The sequence below is a fragment of the Haliotis rubra genome, unplaced genomic scaffold (assembly GCF_003918875.1).
Source record: "Haliotis rubra isolate DU_JTF1 unplaced genomic scaffold, ASM391887v1 Scf295, whole genome shotgun sequence".
NCBI lineage: Eukaryota > Metazoa > Mollusca > Gastropoda > Lepetellida > Haliotidae > Haliotis > Haliotis rubra.
In genome coordinates, this window is record NW_025766963.1 from 315,101 (window position 1) to 340,347 (window position 25,247).

Below are 25,247 nucleotides of genomic sequence, written 5' to 3' on the forward strand. Positions count from 1 at the left end.
TTCACAGCAATTAAGGTACTTCAGTACTTTGTATTAGTTTCCATTACACTGTTACACTCGGGTTGATGCAAATGAATAGTGAATCGAGAGCAGGTATATATACTGGAAATACACGTAACACCTCGATACAGATCATCTATGAAGTTTTAATATCCATGCAAACTGCAGAAAACCCAAATGTTACCGAAAGCGCATTACTCTTTGGGCATTGCAAAACCAGCGAGTGGGGGGTGTTGAAAGATTTTAATGGCGATTTCTTCAGCTAGCATAGCACAACTACCGCTAACACTCACAACTACATATATGTATCTAACCCACAAACGGTAATACTTTAAACATGCACCATAGAACAGAAACTGATCAGCAAACTTTTGAGATACATACTGCAAATTTTCATTGTGCTCTCTAGAGGACCAATGAAGATAGCAACTACAGTGAGGAAAATAGAATTTCACTAGTCCCTCTGTTGTCTTTGAAGACTTCAGTTACTTCAGTATCGTCCAGCTTGTGTTCCAACTCAGATTTGAGAGCTCCTCGTCATTGTCAATTACATCTGTCGTTGAAATTCACATCGTCTCCCATATCTGCACGTGGACCACGCTTTGCAGTGATAGTGCGTGTCAGTATCCATTACACTGAATCTCTCATGCTGCCGCAACTGAACTTGTGAATCTAGAGCATGCAAATATACTGGGAATACACATAACAAAAGGAAACAAGTCACTTATAATGTTTTTAAGGTAAAAAATACACTGCAGAAGACCCACATGTTATCAAAATTGCATTGCTCTTCAGTCATTAGAAAGTCGGCGAGTGAGTGGATCTTTAGGATTTTCAGGGCTGCCTCTAACCATGAAACGGTGATACTTTTAACATGTACCTTAGAATAAAAAAATGATCAGCAAACCATATACATATACACTGACAATTTTCATAGCCCACAGTAGAGAACCAATCAAGATTAGCAACTGTGGTGAGGAAAATAGAATATTATTTGTCCCTCCGTTGTCTTTGAAGCTATGTTGCTGCAACTGGTACAAACAACTTGCAGTGGCGGCATAAATGCATATCCAAATTTTGGTCGAAAGCGGATGATTGGTTTCAGAGATACGGGTGTTTAAAGCTGGAAAACATGAGCTCTTAGGACTGGTAAACATGACCCCTGGTCGGCGGGGGTCATGTACTTTTAAGAAGTTCTGGAGAAGAAATAGTTCCCTCTTTGACATGCTGTAGCTCCGTTGTCCTTGGGTCTACAGTCAAAACAATTAGTGTTCTGGAATCGTCAGGACTTCAGCTATCAGACGCAGCTTTCAAAGCGTTTCAAGTGGACAAACGGTGCATTTTAGCAACTTGACCCGTCCAGGCGAAATTGTAGGCATTTTGATTGAGCATCTGCTCAAAAACTTTGGCACAGATTGGAGCATTAGTTTTGGAGATATTTAAGATGGCGCTGTTATTGCTTCAATTAATTTTGAATTATCTCCCCTTTCCTCTTGGGGCCTAGAGCCTAGAGATTTTTAAGGGGAATATCAACACCGCGGTGGGGATTTGTGCGATTTTTTGTAACCGATTCGGAGCATTACAATAGGTCTCCTGCCTAGAGACAAGGAGCCCTAATAAAAGTCCGTTATTTTTTAGTTTTATGGGGTTTTAACCCCTGGACATGGTAGACAGCCCAAAAACCTTTCTAATGGTCAAGGTCAACAAGGTGAGGGGGTCAAGGTCATTTGACCGGTCCGTCACAAGAATAAGTACTTCTTTTGGCGAGCTAAGACGGCGCTGTTATTGCTTCAAGGCTAAAAGGAACTGGTGTTTGTGCTTTGCCCAGACCTAGTGTATCATTTGGAATGGAAAAACTTGTCAAAACTGATCCCGACGTCTGTCCGCATGTCTGTCCGCCAAACTACTTTTTTCCCATTTTCTCCGGAACTATTCGACGTACAATTTTGCAAGAAGCATCCCATTAACTGTGCCCACTCATAATGTAAGTGTCAAGTAATTCGCTTTTGAACTTTCGTTGCTATTGCAATCTTGAAAAAATAAGTGTAAATCCAAGATGGCGGCCAAACGGCTGGAAATATCCCCTTGGAACAAACGATCGAAAATAATCAGAATGTCAAGACACAGACACATACCAAATATGGACGCTATTGGGTCAATACTGACAGAGATATATACTGTTTTATCCGGTTCTGAGAAAATATTGCATTTTTGGCACTTTTCAATCCAAACTAGCCACCAAATTACGCAACGTTTGAAAAGCATGTAAGAACATAGTATGTTCAGTCTCTAATACTGTTGCGTCCTGTCCATTTTCAGCACTTTTTTTAGCAGAACCTGAACAGGTATGCTGTTCTTAAAGATCTATACTTGGAAACTTCTAGAATCCAATATGGCCGCGTAACATTCACATTTTGACATGCATTAAAGAACAAACATTGTTCAGTAAACGAAGCTTCTACATACTGGGTAATACCAGCAATGTATCTTAAATAATACAGAACATACAATTTTTTGAAAAATAATTTTAGGAGAACATAAACAATAGAAACAAACATCAAGATATCCGTAACTAATGAAGTTATCGAAACACCGTCCCAGATTATTCATGTTTGAGGTATGGACGCTATATGTGCAAATTTGCAATGTTCTGTAGCTCATACATTTAGAGGTACAGATTGTGGAAAATGGTTACCTCTCAAAAACCGGCAAATTCCCTTTGAACATCTTAAATCCAATATGGCCACCAAACCACGTGACTTTTGACATATGACTAAGAACAGAAAATGTACAGCAACAACAGACAACATCCAAACCAGCTTGTTCAAGACTTCTCCGTGGTTGTTTGCTTTTGAAAAACCCATGAAGAAGTCTTTGAAAGTTTTTGAAGAGAACTTTGGCCCGGAAGTAGCACTCAATATGGCGGCCATCGAAGGTAGATCCTGGCACTTTTTGTGCAGAATTTGCACAACGGTTACTGGACATCAGTTATGGAAAGTTTGGAATGTTTAGAGCTGATGGTTTGAGCTCAGCACATTTTGGGAGCAAACTACTCAGAAAAGTGCTGAAAAACATGGCCAAAAACTGAAAACAAAAATAACTGCCAAACGGTACATTTTAGCGACTTGACCCATCCAGGCAAAATTTTTGGGAATTGGATTGTGCATCTGTTCAAGGCATTTGGAAGTGTTGGAACAATTAGTTCTTGAAATATTTGCTGTCAAACTTTGAAATTTTGGAATTAATTTTGAATTATTTCCCCTTTCCTCTTGGGCCTAGCGCCTAGAGATTTTTAAGGGGAATATCTACACCGCGGTGGGGATTTGTGCGATTTTTTGTAACCGATTCGGAGCATTGGTTTAGGAGGTATGTTTGGTACAAAAATCGGCGGAATAATAAATAATAATAATAATCCGAACGATTACAATAGGTCTCCTTCCTAGAGGCAAGGAGCCCTAATTATATTTTTAGCACAAAGATAGGGCCACAACTCCGAGATGTGAATTTTTTTTCTTTCTGAAATAATAGTCAACAATCTTGAGATATATTCACTCAGTTGTCAAACATTTATGTACTTATGTACAGAAATAAAGAAGTTGTGACTATTTTATCAAGCACAGGCTTGTATAAACCTGAAATCGTGACAATTGTTGTGGAAAATGAAAGCTATATGTTCTCACAATCTACTGTCATTTAATTTTGTCTCCTGCTTTGCCTAGTTTCCGAGTTACAACTTGTTTTCATAGACGATTCTGTCAAAATCGATCGGTGTCGTTAGGCCCTATTTGTATAATGACTGATCCAAATTGATCCCATTTCTGTGTTTTTTTACCTCGATATTTAATCATGTCATGTAAAAATCTGTTTGTATTCTCAAAACAGTGTCGGCCCATAAGTTTTCACATGCAATACAGCAATTAATACTCCTTTGTTGTAACCCGTGTTAGGTGGTATAAACCTACATATGTTATTTGTCATCATTCACTTGATGGTCAGTTAATGAATTTATAACAGGTATAATTAGTGGTAACACACTTAGATTACCGACAAAGGTTCCCATTTGGCATTTCTTGTGTCTGGAGTAAATATTCAACATTATTAACATCGATCAAAGGATTAACCGATAACACGCTGATTGATTAATTACTTTTATCTTATACAGCGAAATTGTCAAAAGGTAGTGTTTATGTATGTAGATTTACTAATCTATACTGAATACACTCTGTTGTGTCGGTGTCTGCGTAAAAACAACGTCCTTCTTTCAAAGGATTAATCGGCAATACATTGATTGATTGCCCATTATTGGCTAACTAATTTACTGTTTTTAAAGAAAGGCGGACATTATGCAATTAGTTGCCAGGTGTGCTATCTTGGGTGACCAATGAGACTATACACCAATACCTGAAAAGATTTATCACTTTTCGTATATTAAACTGTTTAAAGACACATCATTTGGAACAATTTTGTGGATATTGATGGATACATTCCTCGAACAAGGTAATGGCCTGATATTATTCTTATAACTTTGATCTGTTTTAATTTTAATAATTGCATGTTGTTTTTATTCATTTGTCGTAGCATTCAACAGAATCATTGTTTTCGCCGTGAAGTGTAATGAGACAGACAACTCTAGGGTGTGTGTGTGCGAATTATGATTCACATTGGCAAACTATAAAATGTCTAGATATTACAGTTCTGTTATAAATTCACTATAAGTATCAGCAGATCGTCTGCTTTTTATTTAGTTTCAAAATGCATACAAGTATGATAATAAACTAATTAGGATTATAAGACCAAATATAAAGACGCACATTGACTAGTATCTACATACTGGTGAGTGGACATTAACCATGTGAATGTAGCAAGAAATGTATCACGCAGTATTGTGACTTCGACCCCACCTCGCTTCGTGGAAGAAATCGTTATGTTATAAGTTGTGTCATGCAAAATCCGTTTGGTTATGATTCCAATACATATTTAACTTCTGAGTAGAAAGTAGTTTTGATTTTTCTAACTTGATGAAAACAAACTATAATCTCATTAATTCTAACAGACTTTACGATTTTCAAAATGGCGGCCCTGTCTGGAACATCCGCCAGTCTGAGGATAAATGCTATTTAGGTTTGTTTTCACCGAGTTACAAAATCAAAACTACTTTCTACTGGTAGTAAAATATGTATTTGATTGATGGCCAATAGGATTTTGCATGACATAGCGTATAACATAACAATTTCTCTCGTGGCAGCGAGGTGGGTGTCAATATAATACCACTTACAATATTATTGTTACCGACCACAAGCTCACTTCGAGGAAGAAATCGTTATGTTACAAGTTGTGTCATGGAAAATCTTTATGGTCATCAATCATATACATATTTTACTACAACTAGTAAGTAGTTTTGATTCTTTAACTTCCGTGAAGCGATCTGAACACAAGTAAGATATCGCTTCAGGCTTCCACAACACTTCGCCAAGACTCACAAGCATAACCCATTTAGCACGAACTGCGGGTCCTGTGGAAATCTGTGCATGGTGACACCATCGCCCGACCCTAGGAGCACTTGACGACAAAGCAACGATTCGGCATGTCGTCGTTGATGTCGAGAAATCATCAAAATGATGAGCGTGCTACACACTTTCTATACAACTAACTGAAAATCGGTCCTCATATGACGTCACTGCAGTGCTCTGGCGACAGAGTTACGTAACCTGTCTGTGGTTTCGTACGTTGGCGGGCGAGAGGGAAGCAGGCGACTTTTTGGCCACTTTTAATCGCTCGGTATTAATTAACCACAAGTTTTTAAAGAATAAATTTGGTGTTCCGCGTAAGACTAACTACAAATCTTTCATATGTAATGGTTAAAAGAGTAACAAAAAACAAAGTTTAGTGGTTCTTTAACATCAGGTAACATTAGAACAGGAAGTAATGTCATATTTGTGCAGATGCATTAAGCCTGAGGATAGAATGTATGTTGATGCTTATTCAAAATCTAAAGGTTTTAAAGTGATAGCCGAAATAGCAATTTATTACTGATGTAACTGAGGTAGCATTCTTAAATTTTCCACAAAATGATAGCTATTGATTTATGTTAAAAACCATTATAGAATAAGGCACATGCCTGATAATTTTCATTCCAGTGTTTCAAAATGTTCACAAAAGTTGACATTTACTGTAGGCTGAAAATGTACCTTGCTATCTTGTCCTCTAAACTTGACTTTGACCAAGAGTCTTTTTCCTTTAACCTGAGAAAGAAAATCTGTAGACAGTCATTTTGAGAGATTATAGAACCAACTCCATGACTAAACTAAACTAAAATAATATAAGTCATAATAGAACTTTTTGATCGTGTTGCAGAAGAAACATAAATGCTCCAATGCACTCATCCACATTTTTAAAAAATTTGGGAAGAATTTGAAATAAAATAACTTGGACCTTGGCAAGAATCTGTATTACTGTTAATTGACCTTGGAATAAATTTGTTGATGATAAACAGCTAATTGATTGTATTTCCAAGCAAAATGTCAATATGTAAGATGCACTGACCAAGTCTTTCAGTCAGCAAGAGATGGGTTTGTAAATGTGTGATAAAGAGTGTTCAGTATTTGGCATCACTTTTCATGTAAACAATTTCACAAGACCACAAGGCCAGCACCATTCTCATTTTCTTAATTCCCTTACTTTCCCACATGATTTCATATACACACAATGAAACAAATTCAGCAAATGCTTCTTGTCAATCTCATAATTATAGGTGATGATTCTGGTGAAGAGACACTTAGCAAAGGTTCTGAAGTACAAGCAAAAGGAGGGGGATATGATGATTCTTGGGGTGATGATACCGACCTCAGTCTTGCAGCAGATGACAAAAAGTCCAAGGTATTACATTAATGTCACTATGTCTAGGAATAGGGAACAACAATGATACTTGTGCAAAACCTGTTTCTCACAAGACGATACCTGTGAAGATCCGGGTTATAATGAGCCTTCAGTAACCCATGCTTGTCGTAAGAGGCGACTAACGGGATCGGGTGGTCAGGCTCGCTGGCTTGGTTGACACATGTCATCGGTTCCCAATTGCGCAGATCGATGCTCATGCTGTTGATCACTGGATTGTCTGGTCCAGACTCGATTATTTACAGACCGCTGCCATATAGCTGGAATATTGCTGAGTGCGGCGTAAAACTAGACTCACTCACTCTCACAAGACGTCTGCCTGCTTGTCTCCAGTTTCTTGCATTAACTTACCCTAACATGATTAACCACCCCTAAAAATAAGGCAAAGATCTCTCTCTCTCTCTCTCTCTCTGCAAGTAATTCAATATCATTTATTCATTACTGCTGCTAACAACAGGATTCATCTGACACTGAAGAAGAACTAAGAAAGGAAGAGGTTTGTATACATAATTATGGACAAAAATATTATGATTCTTATGGATACTTGATTGCCTTATTTCTTAAAATGGAAATTATTATGATTACATCCCTATAAGACCTTATTGCTTTTTTACTGAAACTTGTTACAGAATCCACAGGTTTAGCTTGAGTAAAGTCTAAAGAGTTTATGTTCCCAGAGGTCCTCCAAGTGCTTTCTGCTGGAGTTATCTCCCTTTCCATAAAGTAAGGGGGTAACCTCATAATTGTTTTTGAAGGTTTGGATGTTTTCTTCTATCCATAATGGGTAAATCTAAAGGTTCAAAAGTTATCTCTTCTTCTCCCTCTGGCTCTAAAAATTGTTTAGCATCTGGGAAACTTATGTCCTCTGAGGATCTGCATGCCCAACATTTGGGAGTGTGTGGTGAGGCCATGTTCTTTTGTTTCCCAATGTCATGTCAGCCTCTATCACCTGCTGCCTTTGAGAAATGTAATGCTGGTCATTAAGAGAAGAAGGTGTCCCAAATGTTGTGTATCAGAAGTGCTGTCTAAGACAGAAATTATCTCTGATAATCAGTTGTACTTGAGGGAAGCAAGGCATCCCTGCCACATCAGATTTGGACACACTTTTTCCTACTACACCTGAGATTAAGCCCAAGATTGTAGCAGACAAGGCATTTTCTGCAGCATTGAAGCTGTTATGGGATCTGATTGTCATTAAAGTCTTGGTGGATATCTCTCCAGTCTTTCTGGTTCAGGGAACTGGTGGGTAGCCTAGTGGTTAACGCGTTCGATCGTCACTCCAAAGACCCAGGTTCAATTCCCCACATGTGTACAATCTGTGAAGCCCATTTCTGGTGTCCCCCGCTGTGATATTGCTGGAATATTGCTAAAAGCGACATAAAACTAAACTCACTCACTCACTTTCTGGTCCAGAAAAAGAACACAACAAACATGCGAGTGATTATCGATCTCAAAGTGCTCAACAGCGATTATCTCATAAAAGGAAAGAAGTGGAATTAATACAGGTCAGGTCATTCTTCAATAGGTCATGATATACAGGACACATACCTGAATAACACAATTCATTCATGCTGCTGACACATCCTAAGATTTACACTAAACAATCAGAAGTAGGAGTATTTGGTCCTTCAATTCAGAATCTCCATAGCACCATTGCTTATCTCAAGAATTACAACCCTGTTCAGCAGAGCTGCTCATTCATATAATAATAATAATAATAATAATAATAATAACCATGTCCAAGGTTGTTGGACAGAATCTGAAATTTGAGGTTCATTTTGTTGATGGCGTTGTACTGCTGGCCAGCGATGGGAGTAAACCAGGTGAAGTCCTTCACCAAGTCTGCCCAGAGTCGGTCTTTTGTGGAGAAGCTTTCTGAGAAGCCATTGCATCATGTGTACATCATATGCAGTGTGTGGAACAGAATAGCAATCCAACCAGCTCCTTTGCCTGGATGAAGTCGGCTGGTCTTAAATGTGAAACTGAGGGCTTCCTTTTTGCTGCTCAGGACCAGTCACTTCCCACTCGTAATAGCCAAAATGTGAGTCTTAAAGAAAATATTAACATGAAATGTCAACTTTGCAATGAATTCACAGAGACTGTCCAAAACCTTGTCACTGGATGCCCTTCCTTGGCACAAACAGCATATCTTAAATGACATGATGGCATGGCTCGTTGCTTTTACTATCGTCTTTGCCATGCCTGTTGCTTTGACTCTGAGGTCCATCCATGGTACGACCCTGATCATGTCCAGGGCGTCATGGAAAATGATGATTTCAAACTTCTCTGGAATAGGCCCATATACAGCCTCAGAAGAATTCCTGCCAACAAACCTGATCTTGTCCTTTTTGATAAAGCCAATGAATTTATATATATCATTGAATTTTCTGTCCCTTTGACACCAATGTGATTGGCAAGATTCAGGAAAAAGCATACTAAGTATGCAGACCTCACCTTTGAAATGTCTCGCTTGCATCCCAAGTACACTGTCGTCAGGCTCCCCATTGTTCTCGGTGCCCTTGGTTTCATACCTCCTGATCTCTTGGCGCAGATCAGGAGAGTGCCCGGGTTCTCCACCGCGAGTACAGCCCTTCTGACACTCTGGGTAACGCAGAAGGCAGCAGTGTTGGGGAGCCTTCATATTCTCCGGAAAGTTCTTGGTGGGTTCAACTAGGCAGCGTTTCCTGGGAGAAGTCCCATTCGCTGTCTGGGCTGCGTGTAGAGGGGGCGAGGGCCCTGAGCTGATGATGAGCCTTACCAGCCTGACTGTCCCAGGATCACCCGAACCCTCTCTGCTGCATACTATCTTTAATCTGTAAAATATAATAATAATAATAATACTTGAGGTTGATTTTGTTGATGGCGATGTACTGCTGGACGGTACAGCGATAAGAGTAAACCAGGTGAAGTCCTTCACCAAGTCTGCTCAGAGTCGTTCATTTTTGCTTCGTGTGTACATGCAGTGTGTGGAACAGAATAGCAATCCCACTGACTCCTTTGCCTGGATGAAGTCGGCTGGTCTAAAATATGAAACTGAGGGCTTCCTTTTTGCTGCCCAAGAGCAGTCACTTCCCACTCGCAATCGCCTGAATGTGATTCTTAAAGAAATTATTTGCATGAAATGTCGATTGTGCAATGAATTTACAGAGACTGTCCAAAACCTTGTCACTGGATGCCCTTCCTTGGCACAAACAGCATATCTTAAATGACATGATGATGGCATGGCTCGTTGCTTTTACTATCGTCTTTGCCATGCCTGTTGCTTTGACTCTGAGGTCCACCCATGGTACAACCCTGAACATGTCCAGGACGTCATGGAAAATGATGATTTCAAGCTTCTGTGGAATAGGCCCATATACAGCCTCAGGAGAATTCCTGCCAACAAACCTGATCTTGTCCTTGTTGATAAAGCCATTGAATTTATTTATATCAATTTTCTGTCCCTCTTTGACAGCAACGTGATTGGCAAAATTCAGGAAAAGCATTCTAAATATGCGGACCTCACCTTTGAAGTACACTGTCGTCAGGCTCCCCATTGTTCTTGGTGCCGTTGGTTTGGTACCTCCTGATTTCTTAGCGTAGATCAGGAAAGTGCCCGGGTTCTCCACAGGGAGCACAGCCCTTCTGACACTCTGGGTAATACAGAAGGCTGCAGTGTTGGGGAGTCTACATATTCTCCGGAAAGTTCTTGGTGTGTTCGATTAGGCAGCGTTTCCTTGGAGAAGTCCCATTCGCTGTCTGGGCTGCGTGTAGAGGGGGCAAGGGCCCTGAGCTGATGATGAGCCTTACCAGCCTGACTGCCAGGATCACCCGAACCCTCTCTGCGGCATATTATCTTTAATCTGTAAAACATAATAATAATAATAATATGTGCATTTTTATAGCACATCTATTCACACAGTAGTATGCTCTGTGTGCTGCTCAAACAAGGTTGTTGTTAGAGAAATGTTTGTTGAAAGAGATAAGTCTTTAGATTATTTTTGAAGGAAGGTACAGGTTCAACTATTTTGAGGGATGTAGGCAGCTCATTCCATAAGGTTGAGGCAGCGTAGGCGAAGGTTCTTTTACTAAATGTTACCGTCTTATACTTTGGAACTGTAAAGAGATACTTGTGCTGAGATCTAGATGGAGAGTATGTGTGCAGCAGTTCTTGCAGGTAAGATGGAGCCAGACCATAGTAGCACTTGTATACAGTCAGAAGAATTTTGAAGTCTATGCGAAGAGCTACAGGGATCAAATGGAGGTCTTTTAGTGATGGCTTTGTATGGTCAAACTTTGAAGATCTCAAGATAATTCTTGCAGCAGAGTTCTGAATGGCATGGGGTCTTTCTATCTGGTCTTTGTTAATATTAACAAAGAAGCTATTGCAGTAGTCTATTCTACAGAGAATCATCGCAACATCGGGTAAGTTTGAAGGTCGAATCTGTGTTGAGATATGGCCTGAGTTTTCCAATGTTATGTAGATGGTAATTGGCTGTATGACATACTCGTGTTATGTGTTGATTCATCATCAGCTGCTGGTCCAACCAAACTCCCAAGATTTCGTACTTTTCTTGAGGGTGAATGATTGCACCTTCTACGTTCAGATATCCAATATCACCACAGGCTTCATTGATTATTTTGGGCCAAATAGAATGACTTCTGTCTTTTCCTGGTTTTGTTTGAGCATGTGAGAGCTCATCCATTTCTTTGCACCAGAGCAACAGTGTTCCAGAACATGTGCTGAAGGTTGTTCATGAGACGTTATGAATGAGACATAGGGTTGACTGTCGTCAGCTTACTGATGCAGATTCACATTGTGGTTGTTAGCAATAGTACTGAGTGACAATGAGAACAAAATGGGTCCCAGAACTGAAAGTTGTGGAACACCTTGTAGAACAATCAAGACTCAGTGAGGAGGAACTGGAATTCCATACAGCTACAGCTTGCGATCTGTCAGTAATGTATGACGTCAACCAAGCATGTGCTGTGCCAATCATTCCTAGGTCATGCCGAAGTGTGTTCAGCAGTATTCCGTGGTCCACTGTGTCGACTGCCACAGAGTGGTCAAGTAAGACAAGTAGCACCATCTTCTGGTTGTCCATTGCAGTGAGAATGCGTTTGTCACTCTGAGTAAGGCTGTCTCTGTACTATGTCCAGTCCTGTAGGCAGACTGAAACTTCTTGAACATATTTTTTCTGATAAGATGATCTTGTATACAGAGAGCAACAGCTTTTTCCAAAACTTTGGATAAAAACGGGAGATTGGACACTGGTCTGTAGTTTTTCAGAACTTTGCCATCAAGACCTTGTTTCTTCAGGTTGGGTTTCACAAGGGTATGTTTAAGGAAGTTGGGACCTAGCCTGTAGATAAAGACAAGTTGACTATTCTTGCAATGGCCGGAAGTTGGACATCAAGACAGTCAGTCAGCTGATGGGTTGGGATCGTACCGACTTCACAGTACTTGGGCTGGACATGCTTAATAAGCTTCAACACTTCATGTTCTGAGAAATAGCTGCAATTTCTTATCATCAGATCAAGACTAAAATTAAGTCATACAGAACAATACATGTCTGATTTAGTTGCCATCTTACTGGGGGTTTCTACTTTGTCTAACCAAATGAAAACCAACTCTAGTACAGGAAATCACATACAATGGAGCAAGATTCCATCTGAACAGTCATTATGGCTCCTCCACCAGAAAGATACATAGAAGCAAGAGGCTCCAAATTTGCCCATCAGATCTTGCTAGTGATGGATGTTGTGTCTTGGGATGTTAACATCTCTTCATGATCTCACCTTCTCAAGCTGACACTGTATGCCCCCTTTACAGCTTTGGATAAACAGTAGAGGATCTCTTGACTGATTACGTTTTCTACAAAGTTTGAATTGGTAGTTCATTCACAGATGCTCACATGGATGGGGCAACAATTCAGGAAAACTGATCACTTAAGGACAAAACTGTTCAAATACATTGTCAGGAACTAAAACCGTTTCCCTAGTTCTCAAGAGATGGAACAAGACTTCAGCAGTCTTCAGTTTTGATGAAAACAGACAACACTTCTGTAGTAGGGTCTGTTTGCGCACGCAAACAGAAAAGACAGATTGTGTCATCATTCTGATTGTGCCAGCTTGGCCAAACAGGTCTTGATATGCAAGACCACTTGGAAATGGTTAGTTTGCCATTGGTGCACAGATTATGTGGAGGTAACCTTACCTATTGGGGCTAATTTCCTGAGAACAACAATTTCAGGTATGGAACTGTAAAAGGGTGCAAATCAGCACAAGCTTCTGTTTTTTATCTTAATATCTTCTATAGATTCTCATCCGGTTCAAAACCGACTTATGAGGTCCTTTCAGTGAGAAAACTTCAAGGTATGATGTAATTTTATAAAGCAGAATATGGCTTTCATATTATCTGCACTTCTAAAACCTCTTTACCACCCTTTGCAAAACCTGACAATAATCCCAACAGTCTTCACTTGTCTTAGGAAAGTTGACCCTTTGTCACATTGTTTTCCATAGTAAACAGATAATTATTTTATTGCTTGACTCTCATTAGATACCTTGAGGTGATAACATAATTCAGTTTGATTGTTGTAAGTTTGAATATGTTGTCTACGCTGGAACTGACATCAACCACTCTGAAAGTGATGTCCTAACTGAAAGTGATATCATGAGATGGAAGTGACGTCATCAATCAGAGGAGTATTTAAAACAGAGAGTGACATTATAATCATTTTGTGTAATAAGCATATTGCCTTAATTACATCAGGATTAATCCCTCCCACCTCACCAATATTTCAGTCATTTAAGAAGTGCTTTTGGGGAAAAGACATGACATATACCCAACCTTGCTCAAATACAGAATATGTTCCGGCAGGAATATACAATCTGCATTTGGATTAGTTAATAGCTGACAGTGACATTATGATGAAAACAAACTGCTGTCTGTGATTTTGTCATTCAGATCCACAACCTACTCAAAACTGGACTCAACCCTTGCTATTTCGCTCAATATATTTATTGCACTTAAGAGTTTACCAAATTTACCATTTGAAACCTCATGTTTTGTGTTCAGTTCTTAATTCAACTGAGCGTGGTAAATCTACCCAACTTAACATTGAAAACATGATTATTATAACATGTTTATTTCCTAAATAACTTACATTGTTGCAGAACAAACGTTCTTGAAATAAATATTTCTGTTTTTGACTGAAAACTGTGAAAATATTACAGTTGGGTTCAAACTTTGATTATAATAATCATGCATCTCCTTTTGCCCCACTATACTTAATACAACAAAATGTTACTTTTTAGAAAACTGATTGGTCACAGTTATAATTTTGAAGACAGAAATATTTATATCACAGCACTCAGTTGATGGTGAAAGCTTGAACATCAACTATAGATTAATATTCACGAAACAAACCTTTAGAGTACCAATTATAAGCCGGATTTTGAGGACCAAAAAAAGCAGTCTGTAGAAGGGGGTCGGCTTATCTATGAGTTACGCTTTCATCAAAAAAATGTCCAGGGGTAAGAAAACAACATCGTATCACTTCGCATGAACCAACAACAGAAGACGTCAGTAAAGACGTCAAATTTGCAATTAAACATCACTAGACAAGATTATTTACCTTTTCTGTTCTAAGTTGTTTTTACTGGGCATTGTATTATTTGCAGGGATTAAGATTACCGTGTGTATTTGAGCCGGAAATAGCAATCAGCTGTGCACACGTTTCCCAGCGATCAAGTTCAAGCATGCACAATAATATAATGGGATGAATTCTGATGCAGTCATCAGTAATATATAATACAGAATACTATTATCTAACCCAAAGAAATATATCCTCGCATTGTGTAATTTTAATTACAGTTTTTGCTCTATAAATGTAAAATATATATAATCAACACTGTGGTTATACGGACCCTCAGGAACGTGGTAAGCGGAAGTTGTACGCTCATGGAATGGGTTAAAATAAGCAAGCCATTTAAATTCACACATTTTTACCGATGTTACTGTAAACTAGCAGTCCATGGAAAACGAGGCAGTAATCAGTTCTGGGTTTGGGGTTGGCTTATCTATGGGGTCGGCTAATCTATGGTAATATACAGTAGGTTATGGGCTAGTGGATAAGACTACGCTGGATGACATTCCACTTCCTTCTTCTCCTGGATCGGTGGGCTAGCCTTGTGGTTAAATTATTCACTCGTCATGCCGAAGGCTCAGGTTTGATTCCCCACATGGGTACAAGGTGTGAAGCCCATTTCTGGTGTTCCCAGCTGTGATAATGCTGGAACATTGCTAAAAGTGGCATAAAACCATACTCACTCACTCACTCCTTCTACTGATGTAGACAATTGTTGACCAGCAAGATGGAAGACAAGTTCTTCCATGAAAGTGAAGAAGTTTAGTTCAACCTCAAAGATAGTAAAAATGGATCAGCTGCATGCATTCTTGTGATCGATTGTCATTACTGGGAATATTGTCATTCAGACTGAGAGCAATCTACAGGATGGGAGGGTCACCATTAGGATCCCACAGACATTAGGAAGGATCCGCAATCAGATAGTAAGATATTGAGAGGATCAGACATTTGGATCATAATAACAATTATTTTGGGTTTGATCGATAGGATCAAACAATCACTCTCAGGATTGTGCAAATGATCACAAAGATTGACAGCACTCAAAAGCATCAGAGGGTGATTGATGTACTGTAAACTTGTATCGAATTAAGATGCTGTGACCATCAGACTTTCTGGAGTGAAGTTCAAATGAAGTATGTGTTTTTGTCAAAAATGGAAAGTGTCATGACAGAAACTGGAAGTATTAATAATAACATTGTTATAAACTGAGCCAGAATCATGTTGCTGTCTAGTATAAAATATTAATGCAGGAACAACTGTTCTCAGAAATATGCAGTGACATTAATCGAACTGAAGGAACAAAGAACAGTCTTTGGAAAGGATATTGAATTATTTGACTTTTTGTCCTTAACAATTAATAACTGAGCATGTGTTGTTTGAAACCAGATTTTATTTATACCATGAGATGTATTAATTTCTGTTTGCTTGGTATGAAGTGAGCTCAAGCATTTAAGAAGTTTTTAAACTTATCCTATGGAGTGAAGATACTCCAAATATCAAAACACAATTCTATTGAAATAAAATTAACCTTTATTGTGGTCCTTAAACTACACAGTTTACTCTTCCAATACTTTATACACCTCTGTGTTTTAAATCCACTTTTATAAGTGTACATCTATCAACTAAGTTGCTTTTTTATAACATTTCTATTCTAAATTAACTTATTGGAAATGAAACATTATTACATGTTGCTACATTGAGGTACAACACACAAATAAACTCGAAAACATACACAAAATCACGTGTACTGTCCCTTGGGCACATGAAAATCAATGTTTTCATGTCCATAGCTATGTCTTTTTGGGTGCGTTTTGGCTCACTGTTTTCTGTGCTGCGTTTGTCACACAGTTCTCTCCTGTCCATCCAATCTCATGCATTGTACTCTTTCTCATGATTCGACAGCTGAGTGGAAATGAACTGCAAAAGAAGTTTTCAGCCTCTCTTGTACCATTCATCCAACACTCCCCACTTCTCCCATACCTGGACAGCCTCAGCCTCTGTGCAGCATGCCCTCTGGTTAATCATGTGACTCCTTTGATCATTCTCTTTCTTGTCACACACCAGTGCAGACATGCGGTAATTGAAGTTGTACTTTCACTCATTCCTATAACACCAAGGGCAAGGAAGATTATTAATCTTGAAAAGGGAAATTCTATCAGTGCAAGAAAACTTTTTCGTCTGCAGATCCTCTCGATTAAACAAACAGGATTCCATAGCCGCATAGATCCTCACCACTGAGCATAGACCGGAAAGATTTTTGGAGGTTTCATCAAACTCGTATTTGAGCGAAATTTTGAGATGCTTGTTTCGCCTTGATGTAGACTGACCTCTATTCGTGTGCAACGAACCCATCAAAGTCTGTAAGCCAAATATTGACAGTCCAGTGGTGTTACCACTAAGTGTGTTCCCATTTAAGGCTCATTCTAATACTAATATTGAATTTCCGCTGCTATTTTCATGGCCGAGAATACAACACAAACCGGACCATACCGGACAATAAGCAGAAACATTACATCAATGTCTCCCGAACTGACTACCGATGACCCGACTAGTTTGATGATTCCTTCCAGTTAGGCTGTCTCAGTGGCAGTAGTATTGGTTACGGAGACCCATCCCAGTTCGACGATTCATCTCAGTTCAGAGATACGTACTGGTTTGGAAGGCTGGTTTGGTTCGGCTTTACCAACCAGTTCGGTTCGGCGAACCGCACAAGTTCGGAAGGCCAGTTTGGTTTGTTGATACAAACTATTTCGGTGGGCCAGTTCAGTTTTGCAAACTACCCCAGTTTGCGAACCATGACAGTTTGGCAATTTTATCTAGTTTGGCGAACCATGACAGTTCCGTGGTACATTCTAGTTTGTTGATTCAGTTCGGTTCAGTTCAATGTTTCCCTTCAGCAGTAGAATACCTAGGTCACAAACTGCTGGTTGACTGGGATCACACTCAAGAGCAAGTCGGCCGATGATTTGCTGTCCACCTTTCATATGAAGGAGCGGGACTTACCCTCGATGAACGGACCATTGTCCGATCTACGTTCAATTAACCTCTTTGTCTCAGCCACTGCATCTCAGCCTTTGAACTTGAACTTGTCTGCCTCGGCGATCCCGTTCATCGCTACCTATTTGTTGCAGGCTATTAGAGCTACGCAGCTGAACCTACCTCTTGAGATCATTCCAGAGATACACAAACTTCACCTCAACATGAACTTTGACTTGATGGTGTGAGCCATGGCGACAGCTTTGAAGCAATTACCTGAGGGTAGCATCAAATTTGTAGATAGGACGCACATGTTAGCATGGATAGCAAAGAATCTGCAATTGTCTAAAACAAGACTGTCCACCAGACATTCTGCTATCCATTTTCGTCATGAAACAGGGAGACTGTTCCACAATTACACTACTTCATCGTCCCTGCATAACTCAGATGGCCGTTAGGAACCTGAAGAGGGTGAAAGAACCTATTGACTTTTTTACTCGCATTTTGTGAACGCTAATGATTTATGACTGTCAGAGACGTTCGCGAGACTGGGATCTTCCCCCCCACAGTCTTCCCAATCGAAGATTACCTGGTTGGCGGGAAAATTGGTACATAATATTATGCTCGCAACTGGACCCTTTTGGGAGACTCCTTTGTCGTATTTACACTCAGCTTAGGCTACAAATTACCGATCATTGGATCTCCTCAGTTGACGAGCGATCAGGTTTGTAGATTCCAGCTCTACAAACCACTACTAATGCAGGGTTCTCCCGTTTGGCATTTTCTATGGTTCGTGGCTATTAACCCACATCGCGTAACACATCACACAGCATCTGCGTACTCAGTCAACCATCTCTTGCTCCAAATATCCTGGAGGGCAATCTAATAATGGTGACGTCATACAGGGAGTAGACTGGTACACTGTAGTACTTCTGAACTCAGTAGAGACCACGCTGGCTACTATACAGTTTCACTGCATTATCACATGGGGTGTGTGTGTGTGTGTGTGTGTGTGTGTGCGTGCGTGAGTGCGTGTGCGTGCGTGCGTGTGTGCGTAGCGTGCGTGCGTGCGTGCGTGTGCACCAGATTCATAACATCAACAGGGGACTACTGCTTTCTGCGAAATAGGAAAGAGAGCAGGGAAGCACAAGCCAGGCTGCATTATAGCAAGACAGCGAGAAAGTAATCACGCTTTAGTGCAATAATTGTTCCCCATGCACAGATGCTACTACCTTTGTCTATCCATCAGTACTTTCAGTGGTCGCTCGACGAATCGACGACTTTTATGGGAAGTGCCGTACTACATTCATTCTTGAGGTTCGACGGTCCCCATATCCAGATCCTTCTACATTCGTCAGTCTCTTCTCAACCCCACTCATCACCTATTCTTAGATGCATCACCTCAATTTAACAGTGACTTCAGTTTATTCAGGGCTGTGTTCGACACACATCTGGGGAAGAAGTTTGTTCCCCAAGACAGGCGGGTCAAGATACAACGTGCAGTACCTCTAGCTCTGTCGGAAGAGAGGTCTTTATGACAGTGTCAGGAACTACTAGGCTTGCTGACGTTCAAGCCCTTACGTTCAGAGGTCAACTGCAACTACACCTGATTCAGAGGTTTCTATGGCTGTTTCTGAAGGTCAACGATCCCCATGCACCGATCTGTCTACCTTTGGTGCTCCATCCGTATCTTCAGTGGTGGCTCGACAAATGGACCGTTTGCGCGGGAGTTAGTTTGACGCCGTTTAACCCCACTCATCACTTGTTTGTAGACGCATTACTTGGGGAGCTCATCTTTGCAATCTTCAGGTGGCAGGGCTGTGGTCATCAGATGAACAGTCCCTGCACATAAACGAACTGGAGTTCAAGGCAGTCATTCTAGCCATCTAACTGGGGACAGGACCTTCAATCAACCAGTCTTCTCATACAGTCAGACAACTCGACGGTAGTGTGGTGCATCAATTCTCTGGGTTCAACAGGTTTGTCAAACCTTCTCAGTTGGGCGATTTTATTTTCGGTTGATAGACTCTCTGGACATATCAGCGAAAGCCAGACACATACCAAGGGTGAAAAACGTCATTGCCGATGCCCTGTCATGATCAGACCGATCATTCCCATCCAAGTGGAAGCTACATCCATGCAGCTTCCAATCCATTTGTCTCCCAATCACCTACCCTCAGGTATATCTGTTTGCAACCAGGTTCAACCAGCTACCCAAGTTTGTCTCCCCCCCGATCCCAGACACTATGGCGTGGGTCCAAGACGCTCCAGCAATCTCTTTGGAGAATCTGAACACTTACGAAACCGGCTCTACTACCTAGAGTATTGCAGAAGTAACAGTCCACAAGGAAGATAACTTTGCTTTTGGTCGCGCCTTACTAGTTGGCTCGTCGATCTTCTAAAGTTTGCCGTTCCAGATCTAGCGGCTCTACCCAATCAAGACGACGAGTGGGTCCATCCACACTCAGATCGTCTTCACGGGTCCCTGCAGATGTTACGTCTACACGTTTGGCGCATTTACAAAGGTCCTTGATTGCTAAGGGATACTTCAAGAGGGTTATGACAATTACCGAAGCTCATTGTTCATCTACACATACTCGCTCTATGAAGACAATGTAAGAGAACTTTGAGAATTATTGCAGAATGTAGGGTATCCAGTCCTCTACCACAGCTTCTGCACAGATGGTTGCCGAGTATTTACAACATTTACGAATGTCTAAGAATTGAAAGGACCTACTTTGTCTACAGCTATCAACACTGTCATAGCAACGGCAAGAGGTGTCAGGATATCGACTGTGCCTGAACTCCGGTCTCTAATGGGCTCCTATAAACTGGCTGATCAATCCAGGAAGTTTCGGTCTCCTGCTTGGGATCTCACCATCGTGCTTCAGCATCTCGTCTCGTGTGACTACGAGCCTTTAAGTGAGAGGAGTTTGTCTCTCCAGTCAGTCAAGAGTGGATACCAAACTCTTTTGAAGCGTATCGCTTCTAAGTTCTTGGCACATGATTGACTGGAGCAGAGTTAATTAAGGCTGTTCAAAACTGAACATTAAAAAAGTTGAGCTACCAGGCCGTTTTGCCTTTCATGTTTATGTGTGATAGCGGGAGACCGTTCTGAAGCAGGGGATGGCCAGATTAGAGTTGCAAGACTTTAATTTGCTGGGGCTTTCTGAAAATTGAGGCGAGGTGATTCACTTGCCGAGCTCAATCCTTTTTTCTTGAACAAAAGTTAGTGCTCAAAACCACATTACTCGGGAACTCCTGCTGTGCTGTGTAAGCCAAGAGGTTGTGGACAAGTCGCCATAAATAAGGAGTTATGTAGTTAATCATCACATATCAACCAGAGGGCATGCTGCATGCTTCACAGAGGCTGAGGCTGTCCAGGAATGGGAGCAGTGGGGAGTGTTAGGCGAATGGTACAAGAGAGGCCGAAAACTCTGTTTGCAGTTCATTTCCACTCAGCTGTCGAATCATGAGAGGGCGAATACAATACGTGAGATAGGATAAGTATTATAAATATACAATTTATTGTTAAAATTTTCAATTTTTTCATTGCACCATCCAGATGGATCTCCATGGATGTAATACTGAAAAATCTGATACATAGAAGTATACATCTGTGCATAAAATAAGCACCACCCTGTATTTTTACCAATTAATTTTGTCTGAAATTAAATTCTAAACTCTTTCCAAAAAATAACCTTTTTTATTTGATAGAGCAAGCATTTAACGTTTCAAAAACATCATTGAAATTACCATATGCATGTACTTTAATTAGGATAATTGCCTATATTTAAAACAAGTGTTTTTCTGTCCTAAAACAAGTTATCTTATTTTGAAAAGTGAAAGTAATAATTGATTGTTGCATGGCCTATAAATTCGTTATTTATTGTGAACGAATGAAAGTTTGTAAAGTAAGATTGAGGAAAAGTTACAGTCAAAATAAAAAAAAGGAAAATTTTAAAATGCAGTAAAAGTTGCTTTACAAACAAAACAAACAGATTTTAGCTGTAATTATCAGTATCCGGCAAGGAGAAGTGTATATTCATTACAATAAACTCAAAATCATAAAAAATTATTCCATAATCTTATTAATGTGGCCTTTTTTCAGTTTTTGTCAATTAGCAATCTGAATTGTTGGAAAAAGGTCTGAATCTTTTACATTCGGGTTCTTCCTGATTATGCATAATTAAAGCTTACTTGATTTGTAAATGTCATCTTGGTTTATAACAGAATTGTTCTTTTTAGTCAAAACCTTAATTTAATTGTGTAGTTTGAGCAGGAGAGGTATAGTTATTTTGGGTAAAAATTCAGTCCAACACATTTTCATCAACATATTCTTTTTAGAAAAGGTTATGGTATTTGTAAAACTGTCAGTGGATAAAGCTTCTTTAACTACAGGTTGATTAAATTAATGGCTATACCCAAACTTTCCTGTAGCATCACATCTTATTTTTAAAATAGAGTGGTGCTTAATTACTGTATATTACTGTCTATAAGCCGACCCCATAAATAAGCCGACCCCCAAACTTGACCCTTAAAATCAGTGTCAAAATGGTATGTTTCGTGCATAAGCCAATCCCCCGCGATGGGGTCCTAATCCTGGCAAACACAGACCACAGACAACTGGCAGTTACCAATAATTATAACTTTGGTCCACATTATTCAAAGAATTCACAATCAAATTGTAGTTGACAGAAAATGGATAATATATTTTGTTTCACTAAATATCATACTTATTGTTGCTGGACGATCACATGTCAACAAACTGGCTTGCTTATTTTACCCCCTTCCATGTGCGTACAACTTCCGCTTACCACATTCATGAGGGTCCGTATATCCTTAGTGTTGATTACATAATAATGAGCAGAAAAAATGCGACAAAAAAGTTTATTCTGTAGACTCGATCCTACTATCAAAAAAGCCGAAATGCATTGTTTCTAGCGACCAGTAGCTTGCCTCTAATCTCATCAGTCAAATATGGGTGGGCCTACCCCAGGACTACATAGACAATTTGATTGACAGCATGGGACACCGTATTCAGCAGTGCATTGAGAGAAACGGTGGACTAACAGACTATTGACTTGCATAAATGTAAACTTCAGTATCCAGACTGGATGTATGAAAAATATAACTGATTTTATCAGTAAATAAATTTTAAAACTACGTCTGTGAAAAATCACATTTTGTCTGCTCGTTACTGTATATATTTTACATTTGGAGAACAAAAACTGTAATTAAAATTACGCAATGCTAGGATATATTTCTTTGGGTTAAATAATAGTGTTCTGTATTATATTTTACTGATGACTTCATCAGAATTCATCCCATTATATTATTGTGCATGTTTGAACTTGATCGCCGGGAAACGTGTGCACAGCTGATTGTTATTTCCGGCTCTAAAACACACGGTAATCTTATCCTTAATTAATTTATAGAGCAAAAACTGTATTTAAAATTAAAAAATGCTATGATATATTTCTTTGGGTTAAATAATAGTATTCTGTATTATGTTTTACTGATGACTTCATCAGAATTCATCCTGTTATATTATTGTGCATGTTTGAACTTGATCGCTGAGAAACGTGTGCACAGCTGATTGCTATTTCCGGCTCAAATACACACGGTAATCTTAATCCCTGCAAATAATACAATGCCCAGCAAAAACAACTTAGAACAGAAAAGGTAAATAATCTTGTCTAGTGATGTTTAATTGCAAATTTGACATCTTTACTGACAAAGTCGTCTTCTGTTGTTGGTTCATGCGAAGTGATACGATGTTGTTTTCTTACCCCTGGAAAAAAGATTGACGAAAGCATAACCCATAGATAAGCTGATCCCCTTCTACAGACTGCTTTTTTGGGGGGTCCTCAAAATTCGGCTTATAGACGGTAATATACGGTAATGCACGGTGTATATATATTTGTGCCTTATATATTTGTGATTTGTAATCATTTGATCTTGTGTTTTATTATCTTTTGTTTTCTTCTGGGTGTATTATCTTTTTGTGGTGCTTGCTGTTGTACATTTTGATGTTTATGGTAAGATTATTACAATGTGATTTCATAATTTTACCTTTGTAAATTTGTAACCGATCATATAAATGCTTGTAAAACAGGTTTTTGTGCTGAAATACCTACTTTTCATAAAACACAAAATCACTAACAATGGCATAACAACAGTCAAAGACAATATTCACAGTGATTCATGATTAAACCTTTTGACTCTTTGTTACAGGTGCCAGTAGCAAAAGTGAACCTTACCAAGTTTATCCCTCACAGTGATGATGGAGGTAATTTGTTTTAATGATAGTTTACATTCTTAAACCATATGAATTACAGATTCCAAATACATAAGATAATGATTTCATTGTGTTAATCATTTCCTTGTTAGATATATATCACTTTTTGATTTCTGATAAGTAGAAAAGTTATTTTTAAAATTTCTCTCCTACTTTTTGACAGTGGAGTGGAAATGACCTGAAAGTTTCCAGCCTCTCTTAACTGTTCACTCAACACAACCCTGTTCCAATTGCTGATTTAGGACATCACTATAAGTTCATGCTGAACATGCGACCTGACCAAGGTGATCATGTGCCTGCCAGCTGGAATCATTTTCTTTCTTATGACACTGGTGTGCAGACGTCCTGTATATATTATAAAGGATCGCTGTGATGGCATGTCTCCTCTAAAATATTGCCAAGGAGATGCCCATGTCCACACAGGTTTGCTGCTTTGCTTACATCACCAACAACCAGACTATGTGTCCTGAGCACAACAATATGCTATTTCTGGTAGGAAGAAAGCAAAGAGTTGGTCCACCTGAATACTGCTGAATGTTACCAGCTATCAACTTGATTCTCTCCGCTGTGGAAGTTGTCACCATGAGAGTCCATGACCATATCCATGACCAGTTTCATGGAAATATTGAAAATTCAGGAGCTGCAGGTACAAGAAGACCAGCTCAACCCAGGCCTCCATGCTTCCTTTCGCAGCAGAGTTCCAGAAACCATGTTGTCCTCCAACACTTCCAGGACAGTCTCCTTCACCGAAGAAGGGAGGAGTCAGCCATACTTATTCATCCCTTTGCTCCATTTGTTCAAGAACTTTGCAAGAGATCTGGGTCTTCTAATGTCAACCCACAGACTCTCAGACTTAATTCTTCCAAGTGATCAGCTCTATTCACATCAATGTCATAGCTACACGCATTCAGGGAGCCCAGGGTGGGAATTTGAACTATCTGCTCACCATCCAGATATCTTCAAGTCTTTCTGCCTTCCAATAACCAACCCTGAGATGGATCATCCGTGAGCATGGGACCTGTCCGTGATCCTGAGTCACCTCAGAACTATGGCAACTATGAACCTTTTGAGGACAAGGACTTCAAGCGAATCACCCTCATGACAGTCTTCCTGGTAGGTTTTGCTACTGTTGCTTGTATATCCATGTAATGGATGTAAACTGTGTACAGTTTGAGAGGAAGAAACATGGCAAGATCTTTCATGGTCTTCTTTCACTGCAAAGAACCATTTGCTGGGACAGCCACACAAGCTTTCTACTAATCCACTGTTCTCCATGATTCTCAGGCCCAATGATGCTGAAGACCTATCACTCCTGCCCCATCATGACATTGAAGATCTACATTCCTGCTATGCAGTACCATCATAGGTTGTTTTAAGCATTTGTTTATCCTGTTGTCTACAGCCTCTACAGTGGCATTATCTCTAACCAACTTAGATTTTTGGAT

At 39.7% G+C, this 25,247-nt stretch overlaps 1 protein-coding gene and 1 long non-coding RNA gene across 2 annotated transcripts in view; both read left to right on the top strand.

Moving 5' to 3' along the window:
- LOC124282195 (ankyrin repeat domain-containing protein 26-like) overlaps positions 1 to 25,247 on the top strand; it is an 895,780-nt gene that overhangs the window by 79,031 nt on the left and 791,502 nt on the right. Inside the window, exons 7-9 of the mRNA XM_046718159.1 lie at positions 6,752 to 6,876; positions 7,352 to 7,390; positions 23,739 to 23,793. Of these exons, the coding sequence (XP_046574115.1) occupies positions 6,752 to 6,876; positions 7,352 to 7,390; positions 23,739 to 23,793 (219 nt within the window). The remainder of the gene's footprint in view (positions 1 to 6,751; positions 6,877 to 7,351; positions 7,391 to 23,738; positions 23,794 to 25,247) is intronic.
- LOC124282201 lies at positions 22,788 to 23,143 on the top strand. Its single transcript, XR_006900093.1, has 2 exons — positions 22,788 to 22,871; positions 23,083 to 23,143. It is a non-coding gene; the product is annotated as an uncharacterized LOC124282201 (long non-coding RNA).